The sequence below is a fragment of the Diospyros lotus genome, chromosome 1 (genome assembly GCF_014633365.1).
Source record: "Diospyros lotus cultivar Yz01 chromosome 1, ASM1463336v1, whole genome shotgun sequence".
Lineage (NCBI taxonomy): Eukaryota > Viridiplantae > Streptophyta > Magnoliopsida > Ericales > Ebenaceae > Diospyros > Diospyros lotus.
The window spans coordinates 37,910,947-37,938,812 of NC_068338.1; the positions used below are offsets into that span (position 1 = coordinate 37,910,947).

The window sequence follows — 27,866 nt, forward strand, 5'->3', positions numbered from 1 at the left end:
CCTATTTCTGAGCAGCAACCGCTCTATCTGCTTCTTCATTTTCATTGACAAGTGATTCTTCCACTCCCTTCACTGCTGTACCCCTGATTTTGTCAAAGTATTGAATGTGAATGTTACCTGGCATGTTTTTTATAGCTATGACAGCACCACCAAGTTTCTGCAACAAAGTCATGTGCTTCTTGCCTGCCCGGTGAGCAGTCATCAACGCTTCACTTGTAGTCCCAACCTGACACATTGTACACCAGCATTTGAAATTGGTGTTCAACTGCATTTCAGCTTGCTTTCCTCTCATCTTCAAATCCGTGTTGTGCTGCACTTTATGCTCCTTCATAGCATCAAAATCATTCACTTCTACCAGATTTCCATCTCTACAGTTGCCTTTGTTTGGCTTCATATTGCCTATGGACAATACCAGTTCATTAGAACTTCTAGTTTCCTCAGCCAATGCATCAGAGTTGTCATTATCGCTCACTGTTGATAATTTCTGATGCTTTCCCTTGTGCTTCGTTCCATTTAGGTGATTGTTTAGACCCTGCTCAGAGGTGGCAATCACCTGACAAACAGCGCAATACCATTCCTTTTTAGACTTTTTGCTCAAATTAACTGAGGGAGTACCATTCCCACCTTCAGTTATTGGTGGTTCAAATTTCCTCCTTACCCCAACAAAGCTTGAGTTTGTAGACTTGGCCTGCATCAAAATCATAGTATCACAGTGATGATGACAAGAAGACCACATGATAATGACATCTTTTTTTTTTCTTCCCCCTTCTCCTAATAGATATGAGAAGGATTACGATAACTTACAATAACTTAAATAAGACAATGGCAGAGCCCGCAATATGTACTTGTGGGACCATCATAAGGGCTGCCTTCAATGAAGCGTTGGACGTTTACACGTCTGTAATCGCTTGAATCCAATAGGATCCGTGTACTCGTTATATAGTTTTCACAAGTTTATATGAGGTCATTATCTGATATCATGGTACCAGAAACATCTAACCTTAAAGTAGGATGTGAGGTCTACCCTTGGTGAGCAGAGAAAACCAGAACCCTGTTAACGTGATGCAAACAAAAACCTCAAATCTTTGAACGTGCAGAGTGGGACTCGTCTTCTAATACATTACAGGAGGTTAGGTAAAGGGCCTATAGTATTTAAGTTTGCCTCCATAAGAGTAATCCATAACTTTTAAGATATGAGCTTAGCAAAACATTAACTTTGGTAGATCAAATAAAATTTACAAGACAGACAAGGACAAAAATGTCCAAAACACTTTTGGCATGAACCATAAAATCCACTGGTGATATCAATTCTAGACGGGACCTGAAATAAGGTATGAGAGTGCTCAATAAAATCAGATATGAGTTAAGGGTAGGATTTGGGTATAATATAATTTTCCCTGAACCCGACCCAGTTAAATGTTTATTTATAAAGTTATTTATAATAATTATTCTCAAGATTTTATTAGGAAAACAAAAATATCATTTAAGTATATAATTTTCATATAATCGTATTAGTTTCTTATTGGTGTCAAATACCTAACTAAACAAGTACAATCAGACCAATTTAACTCAAATAGATGAGTATGGAAATGGATTTAATAGAAAAATAAATAAATAAATGGTGTGGAATTTTCTTTTACAAACAAAACATGATGCTCGTATGGTTCAGGCATGGAGAGTTTTCCTGTTTGAATTGTGGTAGGATTAAGGCAAACCTGCCTTGTACCGGACCCCCTGCCATTCCTAATTCCGTAAACTTTTTTTTCTGTAAGTAATTCCGTAACTCTCAAGCTTAGTCATTAAAGCTTATGGCACAAACCTTGAGAAGTAAAATGGAAGTGTGACATAAATATCATATAGACTATAACTGAATGTGACACCAGCTAATCAAAAAAATAAAACAAATGCTGTCTATCAATTAAGATGAAAAAAGAAAGCATATTCACCTAATCCAGAATATATCAGAAAACTCAATAACAAAAGTTCATTTCTGACATAAGATATGATACATATGGAACATACATAATTGACGTGTAGAGGTTGAGACTTGATCTATTCAAGCAATGCACTAATGACATGACAATGGTGCTTTACTGCGGGTACATGTTCATATATTTGTTAACTTGAGATTGTCATGACTCATGCTTATACTTGAGAGTCGAACCATATAGAGCATTGATGCTGAGATCAGGATTGTTCGTTGTGGTGCACTGCGTTTACTCTAGTTAGCAAGTGATTACTAACATCATGTGTAGTGCATTTACCCTTGTTAGCAAGTAGTTACTAAGGTCGTGTGTGGGCCAGCACACGTGGCATGATCGTATATATGTAGTCAGTTTAACGACACTGAAACTCGGGCTTGTGCCTTCCAGTTATGATGATATTTCTATCTTTTGATCATTGCATCTTATTTTGTTGCATTGAATTCTATTTTTATTACATTGCGTGCCCTGTCTCCCTAGGTTGTAGCGTTCACTATCTATTCACTGTTTTCATGTGACTCATGTCATGTATCCTGTTTCTTTTTAGATCCTTTTGTTATTTGTGGGAGAATGCCCTACCTACCAGTTAGTCGTTCCTTCTACTTTTGTAGGCACTTCATGGAATGTACATATGCTAGGGCATACAAACTCAGAGCTACTGTTAAGGCCTTCCAGTTAATCATCACATGATGCTTGAGGCGTTCTTGTAGGGATTTATTTGGTCTCTCATTCATCTGATTGATCCTATCCATCAATAAGATCTACAACAAAGTTTGTCAATCCCATTGTCATAGGCCTGATGCCTGGCTCGAGGTTAGCGCTAATCCTAGTCATCGTAGACCCCTACTTGAGGTCGGACAATTTCTCTTGAACGTGAACACTCATTGTGGACTTAGTTGAATCCCAGATATATAGTGTTTCTACTGTTTCTTCTATTTGCTCATGGCAGAGTGCCAGAGGCTACTATCTTCTAGTAGTGTTAATGCGCCTCTGGATCTGAGAGAGTTTCACTATTTTCTATTGGCTATAAGTTCTTACGAAGAAAGGGATGACAATAATCTACACAACCAACGACCATACTGATATGGAGGAAAAATAGAAGCTTAATATGGAGTTTTGTTTTCGAGAGGACATTATAGCTGTTGGGCTGCATTGCTACATTTCCATTCAAATACGAAGGATTTGACCAAATCCTTTTCCTCTTAAGGGTGGCTGAAACATCATCATCCAAAAATTGCTACGTGATCTTAAAAGGGGTCAATGCATCAATTTAATTGCCACAGGGCTAAGCATACAACAAGAAAATGGGAGTAATATTCATTTAAAAATTGAGTTCACCAACCTTAGATCTTATACAATTGGGATCAAGCATGCCAAGGAAATCGAAAAATTCAGCAAAATTAGAGAAGATGCAGTAACCACTCACCGATTGGAGTATTTGTTCCTTGCTAAATTTAACGATCGGTTTGCTGGCAGGAGCTCTTATGGCTGCCGGCCCTCTCTGGAAGGGCAACTCTTCAAGAACCCCAATTTCCGGCCGCCCCATCAACGGCAACCTGCCGTCAATTACCGCCGACCTTTCCTCAAAAATCCCAATCCCACCCCTTCTACTCGACGCCGGAAAGAAGGAATCCTCCGGAAACAGCCCTTCGCTGCCCCGCCACGGGAAAATCTCCCTTTCCGCTATCATTTCCCGGATCACCTCCTCCTCGAGCTCCCGCCGGCGCAAAATCTCGGCGATGACGATTTCCTCCCATGTCCTCCTCGTCTCCTCCATTTCCCTCGCAATCCCCCACTCCTGGTTTCCCCTCGACGTCCTCCCTCCGGCCGGGAACATTTCCACCATCTAACGAAACAACAAAATTCAGAACACACGATAGCACATATATATATATATATATCTTGAACTTTTCAAAATGTATAGAGTTGCCCAAATAGGACAAAATTCTCTTGCAACTGAACAAAGAAAAATGGATCAGAGGTTGGGCCCTACCATGTCAGAGCCCATATCTTTCCTCTTGGCAGCTTCTCTGATGGCTTTTTCCGTACCTTTCACTTCTCTAATTGCTTTTTCCATGTATTTCACTTCTCTTTGTGCATCTAATCAAAGCAACATCCCAAAATAAACTAGAATGAATCCAACAATCGGCGTTCAGTAATTTTTTACAAAATCAAAAGCTAAATAAAAAAAAAGGTGTTAACAAAAAATTCAAGACGCAAACATATCGAAGATGGGAAGAAAAGATTGCCTCTGATTTGGAGTTCGATGGTGTTGATCTTGTGGCGGAGGCGACGCTGCCAATCTCTCAATTGATGTTGGGGGTTTGGCGCGTCGACCAGCATGTTCTTCATTCTCTCCCTCTCTATTGAGTCTTGAGCTTCCATCAGATTTAACATTTAGATTATGAAACGGCGCGTATTTTCCCGTCTAAAGTGACTCCGTGCTGATTTTTTAATTGAATTGCCGAAGAAGAACTAGTTTTTCTCTTCTTTTTTTTAGTTTTATTTTTTGTTGGGATTTGATTAATTTAATTTAATAATGGTTTAATTAATGTTATTTGCAACACAATAAGTGTGTAAGAAAAAAAAAATAAACCATAGAAATTTTTAAGAACATTTTTAGACCACTTCAAGTCGTCACGTAAATGTCCAAAATTATAAGAGATGGAAGAGCATTTTACTTAATTTTATTTGTATGAAATTGATTAAAATTATAAGTTAACGTATTTATCGTTTCTTTTCTTTTGATCAATCTATTACGATGCACATGTGAGAACTTTTCTAATGAAATTGCCTAGCCTTGGTTTTTCCTCTTTCTTTCTTTATTATTATTTTTTTATTAAATGTGAGGCCGACTTTCTTGGACATAGCCCACCAATGTAACAAGTAATAGTCTATTCTTTTGGCTCCATCATATCACAACCCATCATAAGATGATCAAATTCAGTCGTGTGTGTACTCTTGGATTCATCTCGAACCCCCCCTTGACCCATCCTCTTTTGATTCTGATTGTGGGGCATTTAATGTATTTGATGTATACCAGAAAGAAGAGCCTTTCTCGTGGGCCGAGTTAGGAGAATTAGGAATCCATCAATTGTTGGGATAGAGGAGTCACAACCCCTAATCAAGGGAGTTGCTACATCTAGTGTGTCTCCCCAACATGCTACCTCGAGGTCGAAATGCGATAGGCATGATAACTGGTACATTAGAGGTGCGTCATTTTCGATCCTTTCGTACTAAGGAAAGGTCCTCTCAATGCTCTAAACTCAACTCACGTATCATTGTCGACTTCTATCGTAGTGAAAGTTGCTATAAGGAGATCCTTGTGCTATCGAATATTGCTTTTAATGATCAAAAAATAATAAATACAAAAATCATTCCTTTATTTTTCTAACACTCCAGATAGGCGAAAGGTGATATTTTACTCTTGAAAATTCAAATAGTTTTGATAATGACTCATTGTTATGAAAATTAATTTTTAAATCTATATGAGTAAGTTTGAGTATTTAAATTCAAACTTGTTAAGCTTAAGGGTAAGTAAATACGATTTTGATGATAACAAAAATATTTTTATGATATAAATATATATTTTTTCAAATAAAAAGTAAATTTATTTTGAATTAAAAGTGGATTATCTTTAGACATGTTTCCTTGTTTTAATCATTTATGTCTCAAAAGTTTATGTTTAAATTTTTATTTATTGATAAATGGATTTCTTATTTATGAAAAAAGTATATTTATTTAGAATTAAAAGAGAATTACTTTTAGACATGTTTTCTCTTTTTCATGCAAAAAATAAATTTATTTTAAATTAAAGAGAATTGGTTTTAGACATGTTTTCTCTTAGTTATGCAAAAAATAAATTTATTTTGAATTAAAGGAAAATTATTTTTAGACATGTTTTCTTGTTTTAATCATTTATATTTCAAAAGTTTATATTTGAATTTTCAAATCTTAAATTAAAGGGGAATTATTTTAGACATGTTTTCTTTTACACATGCAAAAAGTAAATTTATTTTGAATTAAATGAGAATTATTTTTAGACATATTTTCTTGTTTTAATCATTTATGTCTCAAAACTTATATTTAAATTTTCAAATATTGATTTCTCATGCAAAAAGTAAATTTATTTTGAATTGAAGGTGATACATGTTTTTTAATTATTTGAGAAAGTTTAAACATTTTTTAAATTTCAAATTCCATATTAACATTTTCTTTAATGGCTAGTGTGTTTGGAATATATATATATATATATAGGGTAAATATAGAGACTCAAGATAGAACAAACTTGATAGAGCATTCAAACAAAAGTGAGAAGGTTCGAAGTGCTGAAAGTGTGCTGCTGGTAGAATTCTCAATCATTGGTAACTTGTTTGTAATTGTTTCTAATTGTAAGTTTGTTATTTTTACTCACTTGTTGTGTGAGGGGATTGTATTTGCTAGTAGTATGCTAGTGGTTCTTACTTAGGTAAGGATTGTATGTTGGTTCTAGCTCCAATTAAAAGCTAGTGTTGATTTTTCCTAGTAGAACCTCAAACTAAGTCTTGAGAGAGCCTCAAACTAAGTCTTGAGAGAGAGGAGTAGGCTCTTTAGAGTCGAACCTCTATAAATTTCTCCTGTTCTGTGTGGTTGTGTGATTTTACTGATTTCAATTATACTACAATCACCATATATTAAGATCACAAATTTAAGAGTTTTCAAAAGAGATAAAATTATTAATTTTTGAAAAACTCAATTCACCCCCCTCTTGGGTATTTTTCTGGGCAACAAAACTCAATATCATTTTGATAATCTCAACTTATTTTCAAAAGAAACAAAGTTAGGAGATGATAAGTATTCAGTTTTTCTAAGTGAATAGTTGACTATGTACTTACGTTCTATCGATTATGCCTGGCAACTGTCAACTATGCGATTCGCATATGTCAGCTATGCCTAAGCATCTGTCGACTATTGTGCAAGTTCTGTCGACTATGTGTGTGTATGATATTATAAATTTTCTTCATATTTTGGATGTGTCGACTATGTGAAGATATTTGTCGACTATCAATAGATTTGGTTGTTCATCTGTCGACTATGCTTACATATCTGTCGACTATGCCTTAATTTTATTTGAAAATATAGTAGACTAAGCTCTTTAGTCTGTCGACAGTTTGTTTTACAGAAACTTGTAACAGCTAATTTTTTACGCATTTAATGCTCGCTCAATCAACACAACGGTTGGATTTTTGTATTTATCTGCCATCAACTATAAATAGAAGTTGGAAGAATTGTTTGAAAGCTGCTGAACACATTGAATATCTTCAACTACTGAGCATTTGAATTTTCTCTGAGCTTTAAATTTTATTCTCTCTATAATTTTCTTTTCGAGGTTTTGTATCTACACTGTTGCATCCATCTTAAGCCTCTTATTTTTGTTGGAAAGAACCTGTAACTAAGAGTTGTACTCTTAGATTCTCATTCTCACATTTATTGTATTTGACCTAGCGTAAGCTAGAGAGCCCATTAGATTGGGAAGTTTGTACATTTTCTAGTCACGAACTAGAGCACCTACTTAGATTGAGTAGGGGGTTGTTAGTGGATTTATTTCAAAATCCTCAGTGGGTAGCTAAGGTAGTGGACTAGGCTTGGAAAGTCGAATCATTATAAATCAGCGTCTCTTGTGTGTTTGTGCTCTCTGTTTTTGTTTTCTATTATTAGCATATTTATATCCTCTACTTAAATTGTATATTTAACATCTCATTCATAAAGATTTCTAATTCATCATTCACAAGAAGAGATTTTTTTTACACGGTTGATACCTCATTGTGCCATTTTAAGGTTTTAAGACTTAACGAATCCGTGGTCTTCACAGATGACATCTCTATTTTATAAAAATTATTTTTATTATACCAATTCATCCCCCTTTTAGTGTATACCATATCATTTCATTTCTATCAAAAGGATCTATGTCCATCCCCAACTTCCTTTCAATCTACATGGCAAGTTTAGGCTTTCTCTACTAGGAGTCATCAAAGGAGGAAACGTTGGTTGGATAAGCCAAGGAAAAATAACCATCACTTAGTTTTGACACTTGAGCAATCCGTCATGCTAAACATCGAAGCAACTATTAGACTTCACCATCTCTATCTACCTAACTAGTCCTATTTGATCTAAAAAAAAAAAATCCAACCTAGAACCTTTATCTCCTCTAAAAAACCCTCTATTTCCAAGTCCACATAAAAAATAAAAGTAAAAATTAATGTTGTAAATAATTATTTTTTACTAAGATTTAGGATTACTAATATTCCTAATTACTAATCAGGAAGCCTTTATAAAATGAAAAAAAAAAAAATAGATAACATTCAATTTGAGCAATGGCAAGGGTAGTGTCTTTTGTTTCAAAAAGCAAGAGAAGAGGAGAAAGTCCTAGAAATAAGAAAGTCAGGCTATCAACAAGCATGAAACTCCTTCAATTATTGATATCACAAGATACGGGCTTGATTGACCAACAACTTCATGTTTAATTACGAAAAGAAAGAAGCCTATTATATACTATCACTGGCCAACGAGCATGAAAGTATTGATTTGTTTCTAGTAGCGTTGCAATCGAATTGAGCTTCACTAAGCCCAGGCTCGACTCGATGAGCTAGTTTCTAAGCTTGAGCTCGAGTTTGATCTTGGTTCATGGGGCTTAGCTCATTAAAAGGTTAACAAATCGAGCTTTAACGTCTACTACCCGAGCCTAAACTCAAGCTTGACACAAGAAAATGAGGGATTGTGCGACGACGACATAGAAGGAAAAGGTGTGCAACAACGATAAAGAGGGAGGAAGGTGTGTAATGGCTAGTCATGGCAGTAGAGAGGGCTTCAAAAAGATGGCAACGAGATGCGGCAAGTGAAGATAGGGGGTGTGTGGTGACAAGCGATGCTAGTAGGAGACGACATCTCAGCATGGGTGTGTGCAGCGACAGCAAGCAAAGACAACGCACAACAGATGATGACAAAGCAGTTGAAGGCAGTGTGCAATGGCATGCAATGGTGGCAGTGGCTACAGGTGCTTGTTTCCTCTTTAGTCTTCAATCTTCTTCACTTTTTAAGATTTTTAATTTAGGCAACTATCTATTTGGTGTTTGGTTAAACTTAATTTGCTATTTTGCTTTATTTTATATATATATATATTACATTATGTTAAATGATTAAATTAATATATATAATTAGTTTAACCACATTAAATTTAGTTGTATTATTATAATAATTTAAAATTTGATAACTCTATGTAAAATAATATATTTATATAATTATAAATAAATATATTTATAAATGAGATTGTTCATAAGCTATTCACGAACTTTTAATTGATTATGCTTATTAATCTCTAATCGAACATGTTTATTAATTTTAACGAGTCGACTTTTACTGAGTTTAAACTCGTCTTATTTATAAATCAAATTTCAAAGTTAGGCCCAACCTCAAATCATTTACCTTAATAAACAAATTTGAATGAGTTTTTGTCGAGCCAAATATCGAGTCATTTGCGATTCATTACCTTAGTTTTTATGTCAAAATCTGCAATACTTTTAAGTTAATTCACTATATGTTGTCTTACTTGCTCTAGTGGGTGGCAAATGTCTACCGAAAGGGTAGAACAAATGGCTTAGGAATCGATCGATTTCGAGTATACTCGTGAAGTTGTAGCTTGGATTATTGTAGAATAAGAGGAATCGTCTTAGGAAATGACTTAACTTAAAATATTGATGTCACCACTACAAGGGGAGGGAGCAACTTGTTTGGTCTTGCGATGCACTCATCTTGAGCTTAGCTTGTAGCCTTTATCCTGACAACAGGGCATTCATTTGTGAAACCTAGTCTTGCATTTGATCTTTCTTTTTCTTTTCCTTAATGCTTAAGTCTAATTGTGCTTTTCACATGCAACCCAAACAAAGATTTCTTATAAAACAATTGAGGCTACGAAAGAGTTCTCCTTTAGTCTTGAGCCAATTATTGAGATTTCCACCGCTCTTGCTTGTGGGGTCCTTTGTGAAGTCTCTATTAGACGTGCACTTTGTAAGCGTATTTGGATCCACAAAGACAGTCGCTCGAATGTTCCCCTAACCCAACTCGGGAATAGACCAGAAGGAATCGTAACATGGGGAATGTCAACATCTCGTCATGCTTGATTAATTAATTGATGGGATAAGAATCACATGAATTCATTCCCAAGAGTCTCCTTTGAAGTAAACGTTGATCCAAAGGCTTCAAGATCAATTCTTTCAGGGGTATAAGAATTTGGGGAATTTCTCTTTCTATTTCAAAGAAAGTACTTTCCCTTTGATCTACTTCTTCATGTGAAGTTATCGAGAATAGGTACTTTATAACATCATATATTAAGATATGATTTCTCGCAATGCAAGATATCATATCCTTACCTTATTTAGACCAAATCATTGGTTACCTTTTATGCAATTATCAACTCTATAGGAGTTTCTTGATTCCAATGCAACTTATTCTTTTGGAGCTGACTCACAAACTACGCAAGCTTGCTAATGAAGCCAACATAAATCCTATCCAAATTAAAAATAAAAAAGAAAACGACCTGAACAACATATACAAACCCCCTCCACCCCTTTTTTTCATTACTAATGGAAATTTGAGGTTTGACTTGGCTGTCTTTGTGATTCCAACACCATTTCCTCCCTTACTCTTTCTAAATATGCAAGTACCCCTTATCTATAAAGTGTAAAGAGATAAAGCACAATATTTATGATAAATTTAAAATTGTGTTAAAATAAAATTAATTAACAAAAATCATTACTACTGATTAATTATAACTACTCGTAACTATACTCGTTGGAATAATTAGTACTTTAGTAATTGGTGTTTGAAATAACTGATACGATAATTTCAAAAATAAGATTACAAAAGGGCTGTTTAAAAATGTCATGAGTGTTTTATATTTCTTTTCAGATTACTTTTTTAAGTCCATTTGTGTTGTTCCTAACTTCCTATCTGAGTTGGGAAAAACAGAAATTAAATACATTGTTATAAAATCAGTAAAAAATAGAACAAAAAAATCCAAAGATATATATATAATATATATATTCATCAAGAATTCAAAAAGGTGAAAAAAATAAAATATTATAAAAATACTGCCTCCTTATTGGCTGTGTATATTATGAAGAGACATTAAATGGAGTCAAATTTAAAACTGAATTGAGTGAGTAGAAGGGATGTGTTTTATGGGAATGGACAAGAAAGATTTTTATAGCTTTTATTTTTCCATCTAGTTTTCATTCTTCTGGAAACGCACACTACTTCCACTTATTTTTTACATCAAGTAGAGTTGTAGCCATCGCATATATATAGTCATGACTATTCTCATCTACAGCAGCAAGTGATACACATGTATGTTTGATGATACAAATCAATCGATGTTGAGGTTATTAAAAATCTAACTGCATCCCTTTAGTTGACAATAACAAAGATAAGTGATACATTGCCATTACCTTATTGTGAGGAAATCAGCGTAACAAATAAAGGCAAGCAAAAGGCAGAGACGAATTCATTATAAAGGCATTTTTCATCTTCCAGGCAACATTGAGATGCAGAATTCCATATAATCATTTCCAACAAACTCTTCATATCAATTTTGAGTGGTGCTGCAAGTAATACTCTGATACGAGATTATATATAAAGACAAGGATTATCAAAGCCAGCAACCATGGAATGATGAGAATGGAACACAGTAGATTAAACAAACTTTGTTTCACATATTCTGTACAAGTTGTCTGGGATCCTTCAATCTTCTCCGAGTACAGCTCAAAACAGTAATTTGTTTCGATTCACTAGATTGATTCAGTCTCCCCTGGTTTTGATTCAGTCTCAGCTACATCAGAAGTTGAAGAGTTCGCAGCAGCAGCAGAAGACTGAATGGGTTTTTTGAACTGCACTAGAATCATGGTCATGTTGTCGCATCCTTCACCACCAGCAGTTGATGGTGCCAGACACCTATCAAGTACTCTTTCACATACCAGTGAGAGCTTGCTTTCCTGCACAATTTCAATGGGTCTGTCAAACAGTAAAAGTCATCCAAAATTTACAGATACAGCACCAGCTTGATCTTGTTTCCTTCTTTTTTTTTTTTTTTTCTTTTTTTGGTTGAGGGGTGGGGGGAGGCGCCAAGGAATTGAAAGATGAACATCAGGCACTGCAAAACTTGAGCTATTTTTGTATTCAACCCTCCCAAGATGTTTAACAGAGTTCAAACCAGCGACACCTTCCAACATCAGGTGGGTAGCACATAGGAAACATTTCACTCTGTTAACGACAACGGCCCAAACTATGAAGATCAATACAAGAAAAACTCATATACTATAAATGTAATATCGCTGCCCACAAAAGCACCTAAATTCACAAGTCTGCATAAGCACCAGCAACTCCAACAGACAACACAGGCTTCTTTAATCATTCAATTTTCATATCATTTGATGAAGAGTCCTTATTTACTTCTTTTTCTGGGAAAAAAAAAAAAAGAAACAGAATCTTGCATAAGCTTGCTCATGTCATGTGACTCCAGAAAGTAGTATCAAAATCTTTAGTTCATGGGGCAGGATTTTTAACTTCTCTTCTCTAACAAAATAGCAGTATCAACATGAACTACACAAAATTTTGTTAGATCAATAGAAACATAACATAATGGTCTCAGAAACTTACCACTTTCAACTGTTCGTGCACAAAATCTACTAGCTGCTGGCTTGACATGCAGTCCCTGGAGAATTTGAAATCCAATGTTAACAGATATTTGACCATATGGATCAACAATTCCACTGTTATGTAAATTACAAGGGGTTTAAAATACTAGTTTTCACACTTTATATGAAGAGATCAATTAAAAATGCATGAGAAAATTTTAATATAAAACTCAATACAGAAGTAAAGAAGCATGGACTGAAAACCCTTCATCCTCTCATGCCAAACAATTACTATATGGATAAGAACAGGAATTAATTAAAATGCAGGAAGAATTAAAACACTGTCAACTGGTTCTGCATAATATGGGCTACTAGGATACCAGTCATTGCAGATCTAACATTTGACTTTATTTATAGATTGAATGACTTCCCTTGGATAGAAATGAACCCATTCTGAAATGCATTAAAGGAAAGAAAACTCTATACTGTGATATAGCCGTTATTTGTAGACAATTTCAGATACATTCTTCAACTAATTATTTTAATGGACAATATATTAAAAAAATAAAACTTATAAAAGGATGCATACCAGATGCCATCACATGCCAGCACCATAAAATCATCCTCGTCACAAAGCTCAACCTATATATAAAATAGGTATCAATACTGAGGAAAACAAATTTTGTTAAGAAACAAAATCAACTGCTTATATATTTACTTCTTTTTCTGGGTCAAGAGTGAAGGGGAAGGTGGAGAAAAAAAAGAAAAAGAAAAAGAAAATCATACAAGCAACTTTAAATGTTTAACAGCTTAAAGTTCCACAAAAAAAAAATATATATATTTGATCAATATACAAGCTGGAAAAGGGCGAGTCAAGTTCAACTTATGCAAATTTTCAAATTGCAATCAAAATGCAGCAGCAGTGGAGCAAAATTGAGATCTGACTGAAAGTGCAGTAGAGATGGATAAAAAGAAAGATATAAGAATATGAAAGGCTAATCTAACTGTGTAAGAAGAAAAAGTTACTCCAGGAAATATCTTTAAGCTTAAACATCAAGCCCAGAAAATTGTGGGCAAAAGGCTATCAAGATATAGTATAGAAACATGAAATTTGATAGTTCTCTTATACCTGAAAAATTCACTTGCACAAGAATAGAACTATAGTAATGAGAACAAAATCTTTTTCTTTTTTCTAGCTTCTCAAAATGAGGAAATCTTGCCCATACATAAACCAACTATAGCTTATCATGTTAGCACTAACTAATTTTCTGCATTATACAACTATTTAGTGCTAATAAAAGCAAAAATGCATCTATAGAAGAAATTCTGGAAAGTATACTTGCCAACAAATAATTTACCACAATACATATTTGCTCTGTGCCCTACATAGATATTATGATACAAGACTTATGAAGGATACAATCAAAAAAAAAGTTCCAAAAAATGGACTCAGATTTATGCTGTGCATTACTACTTTTCTTTTTAATTCTAAGCCCATGGACAATCAACATCTACTCTTTAGAAAAAGACAATGTCAAAAAAAACATCTGCAAGGGGAGTAGAAATACAAACTGTATTGATATCTGGATTGGCAGTCACAATTTGCTTTTCAGCAGGCAAAAACTTATTCTGCTTAAATTCCATGTCACCTGCAACGAAAAGAAACTAGACTGAAAGGTTTCATGCTATACAATCTCTCTATATATGAAATTGGCTTATAGACCAAGGCTACGTGTGTTTCACTATAAAATATTTCACATTGGAAAATACCTTTACCATAAAAAGATTTTAGACAAGAAATTATTTTCATTTTATGTTCTGGTGCTTGGCGTGTATTTTAAAAGACTTCAATAAAAAATGAGATCTACCCTCAAGTGCATAGAAATGCTAGATTTGCATTTGTATATAAAATATATATACTGAAACAATATATTTACACATTGTGTGGGAAAAAAGTTTTGCTTACAAAAAATTTCATGTAAAATATTTTATGTAAAAAAATCCAAACACTACCAGATCTAATAACATTTTGTGTGTATATATGTGATTTTTTGTTAAAACAGTGCAATATTAATTTATCTTAAAACCAAATGACTTACCAAAATTTGAGAGGTAAGTATTTTTTTACGTTTTTAAGTAAAATGCTTTTGCTATCCAAACATTGGAAAATAAGTAAAATATTTTATAGGAAAACATTTTACTTCAAAACACACAAGTTTTAGAGTCAAACTACTGAAGAGGAAATAGCAAAGAGAAAGGGTATTATAGTACCTATAGCTCTAGCAAGATTTAAACTTCCATTAACTCGTCCTGCATGAATAAAACCGCCAGCTCTCAAGATCCTTTCCCTTTCAACCTCAAGTTCAGGTTTGTGATCTCTTGAAAGATTATATGCCTGTTTAAAAGGGACCACACTGAGACCAATTAACATGCAATTCATCTTGCATCATAAGTATATGATATATTTCCTGTAATAAATATGTTATACATCTACAAGACTTTAAATACCATGGCCTGTCTATGCCCTACAAGTCAAAATGAGATGTTGAACATTACCTGGCCTTTCCTAGATATCACACAGCGAGAGTCACCAGCATTGGCAACAACAAGTTGGTTGTTTCTAATGATTGCAACACAGGCAGTACTCCCAGAAGTTGGTCCAGAAAAATCAGAATGAGGCCCCTGATAAAATTGACTCAAGCAAATGCATAAAAAAGATACAACGCAAGAGAAAAATAAAGTAATAGAATAACTAACTCATCATGCAAGTGTTACACACAGCATACTGAAATCAACAAGGAGAAGTTACTCAGTATCTAAGGAGAAGCATGTACCATAATGTTAAACATATGATCTGATGAATCAGTAATAGGAATATAGTTAATCTGAGAAACATACAACAGAGACAGAAAATCTGAGTAATATACAATGCAGTTAAACATATGAAAGCCATGAAAATGTTCAATGCATACATGGCTGTTAAACATATCTAACCTAAACTAAGCATTTATCTATAATTCATAAGAACAGCAACAATAACAAGCCCTACTCCCAACTAGGTGACATACTAAGGATAAAAGAAAAGGCAATAAGCACAGCAATCAATGATGAACTGCTTCATACGGTTACTCTTTGCAATGCTATTTTGATTAAGGAAAAGATGAAATTACCCTATATGGCATGGTATAATAAATGCTACAGACTACATGATTTGACCAAATTGCTCACCTGATAACAAAGTAACACAACCATGATGGTGTGAGAAAGGGAAAACTGAATGCACTGTCATAAGGGTATAGTAGTAATAGATATTAGATGTACTTCTTTTTAGTTGTACTTTTCTGTAGCAGTTTGTACCTTTCAGTTGAATAGGTTGGAACAGACTATAAATACACTGTACCACTTAGAGAATGTTACGTTTTGGATGATAATTGAATCTCAGATTTCCTCTCAATTCTCTGTTCTCTCTCGATCTCTCCTGTTCCCCCTCAATTCTGTTCGTCATCCCTCCCTTTCTCTTCTAATCTCCCTCCATTTCTGACTCTAAATCCCTTGATCCCTTCCAATTTCCATTACAAACCCTAGGCTAGCCTTAGGAACCTAACAATTTGGTATCAAAGCAACGCTCCTTGGCCTAGATCTAGACTAGATCAGCGACAATAATGGCAGATGGAACCAGGATGAAGCAGATGAAGCGGCAGCTGCTGCAGGTGACCACCTCCGTGTCAGAGTTGCAGAATTGAGTAGGAGTGATGGAAGAGACGATGGAGAAGAAGCTGATACAGCGACCAACCAGATGCGTGCAGAAGCAATGCAAACGCGAAGGCAGTATGTGCGATGACGATGGTAATCAAATTCGTGAACAGATCCAATCCTTCATGATGATGTTTGCTCAGCAGAATCAGGTGAGGCTGTCACATGATTTTCCTCCTAGGGAAAGGACTGATCCAATCCTTCCAGGACTTGGGCCAGCTCCTAGGACAGCAGATTCATTAGATCTGAAAGTGGAGCCTGCTGCCAACGGAGAGATCTTTGAGGAAAGAGCTCCGGAAAGAAGGCAAGGGATTATGGTTACTTCTAATCAGCCTCAATTCCCTATGCCTAAGCTCGATCTTCTGATGTTTGAGGGTCAGAACCCACGGTGGTGGATAAGACGCTGTGAGAAGTTATTCTTGTTATATCAAGTACTGGAGCAGCAGAAGGTTACTCTAGCATCGGCATGTTTGAATGATGTGGCGGATTCTTGGTTCCAAGGCTGGAACAGATTAAAAACTGACAAGAATTGGACAGATTTCGTGGAAGATTTCTGTGCCAGATTTGGTGATCGGAACCTTGTACATGTAGTGGAGGAGTTCAATAAGCTGAGACAAGAAGGCACCGTCCAGCAATATCAGGTGAAATTTGAGGAACTTAAGTTGTTAATGATCAATCTCAATCCCAGTTTAGGCGAAGCCTACTTTGTTCCAAGCTTTATCAGCTGCTTGAACGAAGAGCTAAGGCCAACGGTCAAAATGTTGCAGCCAAGGTTTGTCAAACAGGTTGCGGAAAGTGCAAGACTACAGGAGATAACCGTAGAAGCCATTATGAAGAGGCACCAGCTCCTAACCAAAATTCATCCTTCAAACAGTCAAGAGCTGGAAGGAAATCCAAATCATAGGGTTTATACTAACCCTAATTCAGCCAACTCTCTCTAAGTGGAACAAAAGAGAGGCAGGGCAGTGCTACTAATGTGGAGAAAAATTTAACCCAGGCCACCGGTGCAAAAAACAGCTATTATATATGGAGGGACTGGAGGATGGAAAGGAAGAAGAAGAGCAAGTCGGGATTGACTGAAGCAATGGGCCAGTTGGTGCAAGTTCTTGGAGACAAGAACTCTCTCAAGGAGGGGGAAATTGTCATGACCCAAGGGTATAGCAGTAATAGATATTAGATGTATTTCTTTTTAGTTGTACTTTGCTGTAGCAGTTTGAACCTTTTAGTTGAATAGGTTGGAACAGCCTATAAATACATTGTGCCACTTAGAGAATGTTATGTTTTGGATGATAACTGAATCTCAGATTTCCTTCCCAATTCTCTGTTCTCTCTCGATCTCTCCTGTTCCCCCTCAGTTCTGTTCGTCATCCCACCCTTTCTCTTCTAATCTCCCTCCATTTCTGACTCTAAATCCCTTGATCCCTTCCAATTTCCATTACAAACGCTAGGCTAGCCTTAGGAACCTAATCACTAATGCAATGAGGAAACTAGACATACAACCATAAGCAAAAAAGGGTCCATCTGATGTGTTTCACTAGAGAACACAATATCCTGCAGAACTAAATGGACTAAACACATATTTTCATGTCAGTAATCAGGTAAGGAAGATGGAGCAAGAAGGAAAGAATCAGAACATAATGCCTGTAAGCTGCTAACAAATCATGCTACCACACATATAGAATGAAAAGGCAAGAGTAATAGTGAAAGATACATGTTCAGCACCCATTAGTGAAAATCATGTGGAATGTTGCAAACCACAGTAAGTGATGGCTTTGCACCTTTCATATCATTGAGATGAATTACGTCCAGCTACAAATCCCCAATTATGAAGTTGATAATCTCATACCAATTATATAAGGGAAAATTGGATTTCAGATGTCAGCTTGGATCTTAGATATGAAGAACAATTTCTAATATCATCATTTAGTGCAAGAAAGTACCTCTTCAAAAGCCCAATCATCCAGTTGGTCATTCCCCTCCCCACTTCTTGGAGACCATATCAAACCCTCAATCATACCAGTAAACTTGTTTATTTTATCTCCCAGGATGGCTAATTCTCTCCATCCTCTTTGTCCACGCATCATCTCATCCATTCTGCAGAACCAAATTGAACTAAAATTTATTGAACAAGCATAAAATGACATCAAAAGCATGTAAAGTCCAAATATAGGCTTTATGTATGAAGGATACCAGAGTTGACAATAATTTAAGCATTAAAACAAAACGCTCTTATATACATACATCTCAGTCTGTATTTGATATGAAAAGCCTAGAATACAGAATTATGCCTAGAATAGTGGAAGGTTTTCAAGAGTAGGCAACAGCACTGATATCTTTCAAGTTTTGGCTCATTTATTCTTAATTTTGGGTTTTCTTAGATACATGATGGAGTAATAAAATGGGAATAAAATACTCCCATGCAGTAGCACATATGATGCAGGTGACTTCAGCAAAATGTTAGGCTACAGTTGAGCTTCACAAAGTGCTAAACCAGTAACTCAATTACCGAACCATTACAGTCAAATTTCTTAAGGTGCTGGCATATGATGCAATTGCAAAAGCTTGGGCTGACAAGCATGGCACAAGAACAAAGTCCAAGAGCAGTTGCTTTGTGACAGGACAGCAAGAACTAGGACTAAACCACATCTGCAGCATTCCGCAATGGCAAGACAAACAATAGGGATCAGCCTTTTATATGTACAAGTACATATCTGTTATAATACATAGTGAGCTGTATGTAAAAAGAAAAAAGGAATTTAGTGTAAATATCTGGTCCAGAAGTGCACAACAGAGAAGCAAACATTCACTACACTCAAGTACCACTCTTCAGGGGAAGCACTTGCACTTCTCTTATGTAGCCCCAAGCACCTTGCCTTTCAGATCATCTTTGAACCATGAGACTGGACAAGTAGATAGTTCCTAAATGTTAAAAAAGTATGATCTCAAACAAGACATTTATCGTAAGTACAAAGAGACCCCTGAAGGCAGAAGGCAAAAATTGTAGTATTTTCTGTTGTTGGTTTCAACTATCTTAAGATCACAACTTCACAACACAGATCACACATCATCAACTTCCCTGACAATAACAGTCAAGATATGGAACAACTAATGAAATATGATACAAAAATTCACAAAAATAAAGTTTATCTCAATAAGAGAAGCTCCGTATGTTTAATGTGCAGGAAGGACAAGAAATTCCCCAACAAATACCAGATGTGATCATCCAGCCAAGAAATTAAAAAAAAAAAATTTACCAGCGAGATATCACATCATTATTGGTGTGATGGCAAATAAGACAACAAGTCAAGTTTCAAATAAAGAACTCATGCTTGTGTGTTTATCTCTTGCTCTCCATGACACAAACATACCCATGCATTTGCGTGCCTGTGCTTTCCTTTGCCACATGTGGGGTGACCTTGTAGTCACATGAGATATCAAGGCACCTCATCCCTTCCAAAGTTAGTACATTTGGGTAGTGGATGTCGGATTTTTCCTTGTCTCACCCTTTCACATGAGTTTGTGTGTGTTTTTGTTGTTGTTGAAAAAGAGAAAATAAGAAAATAACCTTAAAAAGGCTTTCTGAACTGAAGCTCCTATATCTCCAGCTGAATATGCTTTATCTTTTAACACTTGTTGATGGAGAAACTTAGCACAAAACTTGGCAACAACCTTACCTGCAATGTAGAAGATTCAGGGGATATCAATAAACTATACATAGAAACAACACAAGATTCCATTTTTGCTCCTTTTATTGCCGAGTTGTTCAGATTCTTTATTCTATTCTATTTTAATTCTCGTGCATATAATATGGGACCTCCCAAGGCTGGGCCTTTGGACTACCCCTGCAAAGTATACCCAGGTGACACTAAAAAGCCCGATGCATGAAGTACCATTTAAGTCAGTCAATTCAAACCTAAACCAGCCTTCTCAGAAGCAGTCTCATTGTGAATGTCCCATGGGGGCAATTTTTCAACCTTTATGCTAGAATTTTCCAGTAACCAGAGCACTTACAAGCGTGACTCAACCTCTTGAACAGCACAAATAGTTAACAAGTTAACAGGGAAGGCAGTATCCTGATTAAGCTGGAGTATTTGCTAGCCAGTCATTTTTGTAGTAGCATGTTAATACTTTTCAAACAATTGGGAGGTTTTAAAAACCCATTATTATATCTTGTTTCTTGTTTGTATTTTTTTAAACCAAAAAAATCCAACTACCAAACACCTCTATCTTTTTTGCTTGGCAACACCTTTAACTTTTACTTGAGCAAAAAAGTGTCACGACCCAAGGATCCCCAAGGATAGATTAGTAATACGTTGTTGTAGTGTATTTAGTGTATTTCTCTTTTGCTTGTACTGTAGGCTGTTGTAGTGTTGTACCTTCAGTTTACAGCCTATAAATAGGCTAAGGTAGTTGGAGAATGTATGTTTGAATTGATAATTGAATTCTCTCATTTCCCCCTCATGAATTCTCTCTCAGTTTCCCTCTGAACTCTCTCCCAATCCCCCTGATTTCTCTCTAATCTCCCTTCTCTGTTGTTCTCTCTGTAATCCTTCGCCATTTCTTGCTACATTCCCTTCCCTTTCAGTCTAATTCCCCAACAAATTCTTCCGATTTCCTATCAAAACCCTAAGTACACGACAAATTAGTATTAGAGCAGTCATTCATTGGCTATGAGTTAATTTATAACAAGAGTAGTGGCAGCCCAGCGGTTGAGTGCTCAAGTGTATGGAGGAGGTCAAGGGATCAAGGCTTGATGGGTGCAACGCAGTAAGTTCCTTTTTCAAGTAAGGCAGCCACCAAAATGTTAGCTTAAGAATAATAGCTGCAAATAATATAATGAAGGGTCATGCAAGTTAGCTGGTTACGCACATGTTCGGGAATTCAATAGTTGTCTGATCCGATTTTGAAGTAATCAAGTCAGATTCGAAGCAGAGCAAATCGGTCATTGAAGCAAATTCAGGCAACTCTTAGCGGAAGCGGTTGAGTTGCAGATTTCAGCGATTCCGAGAGATACGAGCGAGCAAGTAATTCTCGCACCGAGTCTTGAAGACGAAGTCGACAATTGACTCTCGGTTGTGAAATTCAGTAAGCGTTGGTCAAAAATTGCAAACAAGCAGGCCAAGCGATTCCGAATTTGAAGGCGTCACAAAGAGAGGCGCCTTGTAAGAAGCTGAACTAAGCCAATTAGATCACAAGAAGTTGAAAATTCCAGCGATCGCGGCGGCGAAAGAAGGCTAGGAGACTTCAACAATACAGTAATGCCGATCACCTCTCGTTCGAATTTGAAGGTGAAATGAAGTGAGTGAATCTTGGAGGCTAGATTAGGTTGTCGAAGGCAAGGTATAGAATCACTTTCAGAGGCATTGCAGCAATTTCAGCAGGACAGATCGATTGGGTTGGGAAGCAGATAGCGATTGTGATCATTGCAATAGGTCACAGTAGATCACTAGTGAATTCTGACTATTTCCGAACAATACAAGCCAGGCGATCTCAGCAACAAGCTCTTGTACAAATTTTGAAGGCGAAAAGGTGTGGCGATTCTAATTGTGATTCCAACAATTTCTTAATGGTTAGGCTCGAATTTTGGAGGTGCGATTGAGCGACTGGATTAGGCGAGTATTGGAGGCAAAATTGGAGTTGATCTAGGTTCAGTCACTCCAGTCCATTAGCCCACACTTCTTGGATGTGATTTCGACAACTCCTAGAGCAATCTTAGAGGAGAATCTAATCTAGCTATCTCGGCAGCAAGCAAAGGTAGGCGAATTCCAACTGTGATCTAGATCAACAGCTTCTAGCAAAATTCTGCCAACTCATAGAAGCAAGTTCCAAAGCAGATTCTACTTGTTCTGTGACCATTGACTTCGCTTGCTCCTAATTCAAGTTTGACTGTTGAAGAGCAATGGAAAAGAAGTTTGAGGACGCAGTCAACAGAATGTGCGAGGAGATGCAGAATTTTGGGGTGATGTTGTTTCAGATGTATCAAGTCAATATTCCAGCTGAATTTTTCTATAAGTCAAGAGGAGAGGTGTCAGATAAATAAGACTATGACAAAGAATTCTTGGAGGAGAGAGTTGATGAGAGTGAACCTCAGGAATATTTTGGCAAACATAAAGAAAAAGATGCTGATAGAATAGCATTGGATCAGGCAAATCTGACTAAAGAACCATCCATCTATGCGGATATTGTTGCTGAAGTCCGTCCTCATATTTTGGACTTACCGAAAACTGAGGAACGATCTGATTTGGAATGAAACATTGATCCATTAGATAAACTGGTTATGAAACGGGCTGGAGCTAAGAGTGGCAATGCCTATAACATCTATCTTAGGCTAGGTCAAGATTGTGATGGTCCACATGCAGTTAAAGAATGTCTGATTAAACAATTAAGGCCTGAACAATCTTATATTAGCTCTACAAAAACTGATCCTAAGGCTAATGAACTTGGACAGGCATTCAACGAGAACTTGGATCAAAGGAAGAAGCTGGAGGTTGAGAAAATACATTCTTTCGCTGGGACTTCTGTTAGGAGGAATGGTTTTGGGGAAGGTGGTCCTAAGGATATTGTTCCTTTGCCTTTGGTTCTGAAGCAAGCTGAGTCATCCTTGGCATGGGTTAAAGTAGGTATCAAACAGTCCCTAGTGTTGGTTTTGGCAGTGAAGGAACAGCTTAAGCGAACGGAACAGAAGGACTGCCACAAGGTCCGAGAGAGGATGGAAGAGGAGGTTGTTGCTGGACTACTTATCATTACAACTCACTGGCATAATCTCTGTATAAAGACTCTTGAAGAATACATTTTACATTTGCAAGAAAGGCAGAATAGAAGGAACATAAAAGTGAAAAGGAAGAGGCCTAGAAGGAGAAAGAAAGAAAGAAGAATAAACCAGATAGAGAAAATTGAGATTGGATGAAAAGCAATGGCTACTCGATGTACGTTCTTGGGGACAATAACTCTTTCAATGAGGGAAAAATTGTCACGACCCCCACGATCCCCAATGATAGATTAGTAATACATTATTGTAGTGTATTTCTCTTTTGGTTGTACTGTAGGCTACTGTAGTGTTATACCTTCAGTTTACAACCTATAAATAGGCTAAGATAGTTAGAGAATGTATGTTTGAATTGATAATTGAATTCTCTAATTTCCCTCTCATGAATTCTCTCTCAATTTCTCTCTGAACTCTCTCCCGATCCCCCTGATTTCTCTCTAATCTCCCCTCCTTGCTGTTCTCTCTATAATCCTTCCCCATTTCTTGCTGCATTCCCTTCCCTTTCAATCTAATTCCCCCTCAAATTCTTCCAATTTCCTATCAAAACCCGAGGTACACGTCAAAAAACTGTTTGAAAAAACACACACACTGCTTTTGAATGGAGCCTACATATTATACAACCATGGTAAATGCAATTAAAATAAATGTATAGCAAAATATGATAGGGGAGATATGCTTACTTCATTGGGGAATGGTCAACCTAAATCTTCTCAAAGCTAATTAGAATTGCAAACTTTATTTTCCCATTAAAACATTGACTACAGGCTCCTATTGGAATTCAAAGCCTTAGTTCATATAATTAAGACCTGTTCTATCAACAAAATTTCATCCATAATTGTAAAGGCAAAAAAGAATATAGACAAAATTGTATCTGCTAGTAGTCCCTAAGGCTGTCCATTTTGCACTCATAACCAATCTGTTCTCCAAAATAAAACATATAATTTCATCTTAAAATGCCATATGGTTGAAGAATCAATCCATTGAATTGCAAAGGCATAAAAATATTTTTTTAAATAAATAAAGATACATGCATCAAAAGCATGTAAAAGTATGAACTGCCAAAAGAATATGAATAAGAAAAATGCAAATCCTAACTGCACAAAAACCCATTCATATAATATTCATAGCAGTGACTAACAATATTGCTACTTCAAGTTAAACAAAATAACCCAAACTCTATTATGACAGAAGGTATATTCATATTAAAACAACAAGTATAAAAGAGAACCTTTTGATCCTTACCTCCATGGCCATCATAAACACCAAAGAATGATGTGGAAGTGTCCAGATCTGGATATGCGGCATGCTAAAAAATTAACATTAAGAGCGCATGGTGAATAACCACTATAAATAATAAAATCTTAAAACTAAGTGGTAGAGATATTATCTCAACAAACAAATGAAAAGGAGTATGCCAATAATGACCACTGCAAAAACATAGCCTGAATTGCACAATGAATAAAAACAAATAGGAATCAGTGGTGAGTTTGAAATATAATTCATTTGATTATACTAAAAGTTTTTAGCCCTTCTTTGAAACGTCTAAGATTTAAGATTTCATGCAATTGCATCTTAGTAGCAAGAAAAAATTTTAACACTACAAGATGTATGACTGGACACATCACACGTAATAAAAGTACGATGTAATATGAGCATAAGACAAGGACACAACTGCAAGTAATGGCAAAGAATAATTGTTTCTTCATTTTCGCATTACAAAAGTTATATTTCATTATATCATAGTATTAGAAAAAGTGTTAACAAAAATCTAAATATTTTTATTTTGGTTAAAATGTTAAATCTTTATGTGAATTCCGTTTTCAAAATTATACATGTTGGGGAAAAAAACTGTTAAACAGAAATACTAATATTTATATTTTATTTTGATAAACAACTCCCAATATTTACATGCAAACTACTGAAAAGAAAAGCATGTATTTTTCCTTTTAGAGTTCCCAAAACTAGGAAAGCCCAAAGGAAGAAGGATTAATAGGTTAAAAGATACAGTATTTATACTTCATTACTGGTTTTCCAATCATTTTCTTCAAGCTTGTAATATTTTCTTGTCTATTAAACAATAAACACTTCTCTCATTGGTACAAGTCTTACACTCATCTCTAATTTTTATGCTTAAGTGTCGTACAGTGTCAAATGAGTCTCAGACACATACAAGGTGTGCTCCTTTTTTTCGTTTTTTTCTGAGTAAGGTGTCCTCTTTTTTCAGTGCAGAATGCCTTGAGACCACAGAAAACTAAACAAACAAAAATTATCATCTATGAGAAAACACGCCATAACTGTCTGCACCCCCTCCCACTATGTACCAAAATTCACATTCAAATTATTCCAGGTTTAAACAGAAAAGAAATGAAACCTAGTCCATTACATGATAGCGATTGCGTAAACAAACAAACAATAAATAAATAAGCATACAATTAAACTTGCACATAACAAATCTTATGTAATTGAGAGGGAGAAAGAACATAAATAAAGATTGGAGAGTCATTTTTTCACTCACAGCATCTTCCATGGTGGCACGCCAACCTTGCATGGATGACAAGCCATATCTGAGCCTACCACTATCACCATCTTCAGAAAATTTTTCAGTTTTGGGAGAACTGAGATATATACCCATCTCTAGCTGGAACCAAGAAGCCCTCAGTCACAAACCATTCGAATTAAACCCCTCAACCAAAAGTCACTTAAAGTCCTACCCTCCCTACCCACCCCCAGGGAAAAATTAATAATAATAATAATAATAAAACCAAGAGAATAAGAAAAATAGAAAAGATGTTCATTTAACAAAGACAGCAATTTCTCGCGGAAAATTTCAGGCGTATTCTTAATATATTAACGCAAAGTTAACTGCCCCATGGTTTCCAAGAAAAGTCAAGAAAGGAAACTAAACAAACTTATACATTTTAAGTGTACTTTAAAAAGGGGGAGAAATAAGAAAAAGACCCTGGTAAAAGCAGCCATTGCTTTCAGCCAAAACAAAGGTTATGAAATGACAATTGGATCCCTGGTCTTCTTAGCATTTTTAATCAATTCCTAAGAGAATTTTCCCTGAAAAGGTGTACTGACATTTCAATAGGACCACCAGACAAACCCAAATAACCAAGAACTGATACCTATGGTATCACCACACATTTAATATAAGAAATTTTACAAGCCCAAATCACTGGTAACTGCTCAGGAAATGCAAAAAAAATGGGAAAATGGTACTAAATACCAAGCCTGAAACAAACCGGAAAGAAAAAAAGGTTTAACTTAAGTTATTTTTTTAAATAAAAGGCTCAATTAAGGTCATTGTTTGTATTTTCCTTTCTTAACCTCTGGGTTCTGAGCTACCACCCCCACCAAACAAAGGGTTATTCACAGGTTGTTTGAAATGAACTTAACCTGTGCTGACTGGTGATCTTATAGTAAATAGACAATAACAAACGCAAATTGACACCGATCAGAAGTTCAAATTGCCAAAACAAATCCAACGCATATTGAAGCATAACCCAACTAACGTTCCATGTCCCAAGAGTGAATCGCAAATTAAATTCAAACAAAAAATTAAATCAGCCCAGAAGATCCTGTGACAGATGGTAATTGAGTAGGAGAATACTTGTGTACAGATAACAGTGGAAACAATACCCAACCCAGACTGAATTAAATTCAATTTCGCATCCAGTGTCCAATTACAAAGATCCAATGAAATCACGAAGCACTGGCGCTGAGGTACTAAGATTGAAGGAAACTAAACTTATATGCGTGTAAAAATGAACATTTACACCATAATTCCACTTTAGTTTCTTCTGACGGCAAGCAATCAAGACTGGCTACAGAAATAAAACTGACATATAAGTACTTACATGCCCAATTGGGCGTCCTTACAACGTCCTGATTCTCGGAGACAAACGAGAACGAAAAAAATCACACCAGGAGGGTCCGAATCTTCAGCCGAATCGAGAAGCAAAGCAGAAAAATTCTCAGTTCATTTGGAGAGGGACAGAAGAAGAAATCAAGAAAATGGATAGATAATAAGAGAGAATTGAAGATAGCAGTGTAATAGACGAGAAGCTTAGAGAGAGAGAGAGAGAGAGAGAGAGAGAGTTGTGTGATCTGTTGGACTGGGTCAGAAAATTCAGATGACTAATTCTGATTTCTCTGCGGTTTGCAGGATTTGATTGATAGATTGATAGGTAGAGAGAGAGAGAGAGAGAGAGAGTTCAGGGTTTTCTCCAGTGTTCCCCTAAGCTTTAACACCCTGTTTGGATGAACATGAGGAGAGGGTGAAGAAGGGATTGGATTTGTTTGGGTCGGACGGCATTCTAGGCTTTAGGGTTGGCCCACATGTCTTCCTCAATCAAACTAACCGGCGAAGGCGAAGGACTCATCCAACCCTTCATGTTACGCCAAGTAAACTGGAATACAATTTTTTTAAAAAAATTATTTTGTTTAATCAAATGTAAAATAACATGTTAGTATCATGTAAATTTTTATTGAAAAAATAATTGATAAATTAAAATTTATATAATCATAATCACATGTGAAGTTGGCCACCTCTGGGTGGGTCAGGTCACACCCAGCCATAATCAAAGGACGCGTGAATCAATTGGATATATGACTTAATTGTGAATCTGTGATGGGATTGCACTCTTTGTTTGTGACAGACATACAAATATGCATCATGCACCCTGATTATTTATG

General features: G+C 36.0%; 1 protein-coding gene across 4 annotated transcripts; it reads right to left on the minus strand.

Annotated features, from left to right (window-relative positions):
• Positions 1-125: 125 nt before the first annotated feature.
• On the minus strand, positions 126-27,456 carry LOC127800008 (probable protein phosphatase 2C 60). Of its 4 annotated transcripts, none has more exons than XM_052334386.1 (11): positions 27,029-27,456; positions 25,684-25,806; positions 24,411-24,474; positions 19,968-20,076; positions 18,343-18,496; positions 15,206-15,331; positions 14,921-15,044; positions 14,222-14,298; positions 13,239-13,291; positions 12,672-12,726; positions 126-285 (listed from the first exon to the last, which is right to left on the minus strand). In XM_052334386.1, the coding sequence occupies exons 2-11, from the start codon at positions 25,798-25,800 to the stop codon at positions 262-264; spliced, it is 903 nt and encodes a 300-aa protein (XP_052190346.1). In that variant the 5' UTR covers positions 25,801-25,806; positions 27,029-27,456; the 3' UTR covers positions 126-261. The 4 variants fall into 4 exon arrangements, with proteins under 4 accessions (XP_052190346.1, XP_052190339.1, XP_052190329.1 ...); XM_052334379.1 differs by lacking the exon at positions 126-285 and adding an exon at positions 11,520-12,007 and having other exon boundaries at positions 25,684-25,802; positions 27,029-27,455; XM_052334369.1 differs by lacking the exon at positions 126-285 and adding an exon at positions 11,520-12,007 and having other exon boundaries at positions 27,029-27,453.
• Between the last annotated feature and the right edge of the window lie 410 nt (positions 27,457-27,866).